Source organism: Notothenia coriiceps, unplaced genomic scaffold (genome assembly GCF_000735185.1).
Source record: "Notothenia coriiceps isolate Sejong01 unplaced genomic scaffold, NC01 NC01_scaffold00026613, whole genome shotgun sequence".
In the NCBI taxonomy this organism is placed as follows: Eukaryota; Metazoa; Chordata; class Actinopteri; order Perciformes; family Nototheniidae; genus Notothenia; species Notothenia coriiceps.
The window spans coordinates 536,704-538,498 of record NW_011359314.1 but is presented as its reverse complement, the minus strand read 5'-3'; the positions used below and the strand labels follow the sequence as shown (position 1 = coordinate 538,498).

Genomic DNA, 1,795 nt, shown 5'->3' with positions numbered 1-1,795 from the left:
CCCCCCCCTCCTCGCTCCAGCCCCCAGAAAACAAAATAAAATATCCAGTCCCTTTACACCATGGCGTCATTCGAAATATCAAAGTTAATTTATACATAAACTGCATTTATTAAAAAAAAAAAAAATAGGAGAGACAAATTAAAAATCAGGAAGCAGCACTACAGTATATTTTCATTTGATTCCCTACTGGTCAGTTTGTGCTTCTTCTTCTTCCTTTATACCCACACATGGCGTTTGCAGTGATTCACAGCCTAAAAGAGAGAAAACTAAAGATTAGACAGGACCCTTTCAAGCAGATGTGTACAGAAAAAGTATACAGAAACAGTTGAACAGTTAGAAAGCGAAGGCATTAGTCAGAGTTATAGCCTTAGAAAAAGGTATTATAAATATATATATCCTCAAGAACGCCTCGTCTAGGTGTCTAAATATGACTGAAAGACTCACATTGCACCGAGTTGCTGTCTCCATGTTCTTGCACCAGAAAGCAGGACCCCAGCTGCACTGCTCTGTTCCCAGCAGCCTGCGCACTGCTTCAGGACAGGCTCCCATTTTCTGTTACACAAACAAAAGTCAGATAAATGCTGCATTTCGGTTTGGCAAGTTGAATATCCCCCGTTACTGCTTGTGTCAAACTATTTATGACACGAGTCAAAACTTCTCCTCCTTCCTTGCGACAACCCATAAAAGACACCCCTCAACAAGGAAGATAAAGTGTTCACATGTCATGGTATTTAGTTATGAAGCGGTCTAGTTTACCATGCACACAAAGTCGGGGTCGAGCATCTGGAGGAGCAGCTGGATGAGCATTGGTTCGTACTGTTGGATCATCTGGTCACACTGTTGACAGACACACAGAGGTTAATACAAGGAGAAGGTGTGCAAGTATCACAAGGTAAAGAGATCAAACTGCAGCTGCTCACCTCGGTCTGGAAGGAGTCGGGCAGGAAGCTGCACACTTTCTTCACTGCCTCCTCAATCTGTGCCTCCGTCGCGTTCTTCTCCAAAATACCATCGATGTAACCGACGGCCAGCTTGCAGACCTGGCAGTATCCGCCAGCCTTATAGTGGGCCAGGTTGAGGACAGCTGGAAAGAGCAAGAGCAGAGGTCACCTTTATTACTAACACATGAAAATTCCCCGTTGGCTTCAAACACGATGCAGAGAAAACAGACTCCTCACATGTACAGAGTAAACAATGAGTTTGAGTTCAGAGATCACACATACATGACATTTTTCTGAAAATGTCCACATACTATATAATATGTCGTTAACTTACAAAGCATATTTTCTTCACACTATCCCGTTTCTTTTTTTGAAGAAAATGTGGCTTTATGTACCATGTCGTTTTGAATCCATATTGTGCAAATACCTTACTATATATTTTTTTCTTTTCGTATTACCCAAATATTATGTCAGGTTTTTTGCATTTTTTCCACAACCTGTACTATAATTTGTTTTGCATGTTATCGAGACACTATGTATATACTATTTCCACATGATATACTTAGTTGTTTTCCTTGCATATTTCAACATATTTGGCATCTACAATAAGGAAGACAAAGTCTGAACAATGTGGTCGGGAAAACCCTTTCAGTTTTACCGTTAATGTTGTTCATGAAGCTTTTTATAACTGTACTTCAAATTTTCACTCTGTTAGTAAGTTCGGTCTATGGTTCATAAATATTGTCCAATTGGTGAAGATCATAAATAAGGAACGCATCAATGTTATAGATTTTGTCCGAGACCACAGAAAAATCGAAAACTTTTCTCGTAATGGAACCAAAATATATAATATA

General features: G+C 39.7%; 1 protein-coding gene across 2 annotated transcripts in view; it reads right to left on the bottom strand.

Annotated features, from left to right (window-relative positions):
- psap (prosaposin) overlaps positions 1-1,795 on the bottom strand; it is a 12,935-nt gene that overhangs the window by 469 nt on the left and 10,671 nt on the right. For both annotated transcript variants that reach the window (XM_010784905.1, XM_010784906.1), the window contains 4 exons: positions 921-1,084; positions 757-837; positions 445-552; positions 1-251 (listed from right to left, as the gene is read on the bottom strand). In XM_010784905.1, the coding sequence (XP_010783207.1) occupies positions 216-251; positions 445-552; positions 757-837; positions 921-1,084 (389 nt within the window). In that variant the 3' untranslated portion in view covers positions 1-215. The remainder of the gene's footprint in view (positions 252-444; positions 553-756; positions 838-920; positions 1,085-1,795) is intronic.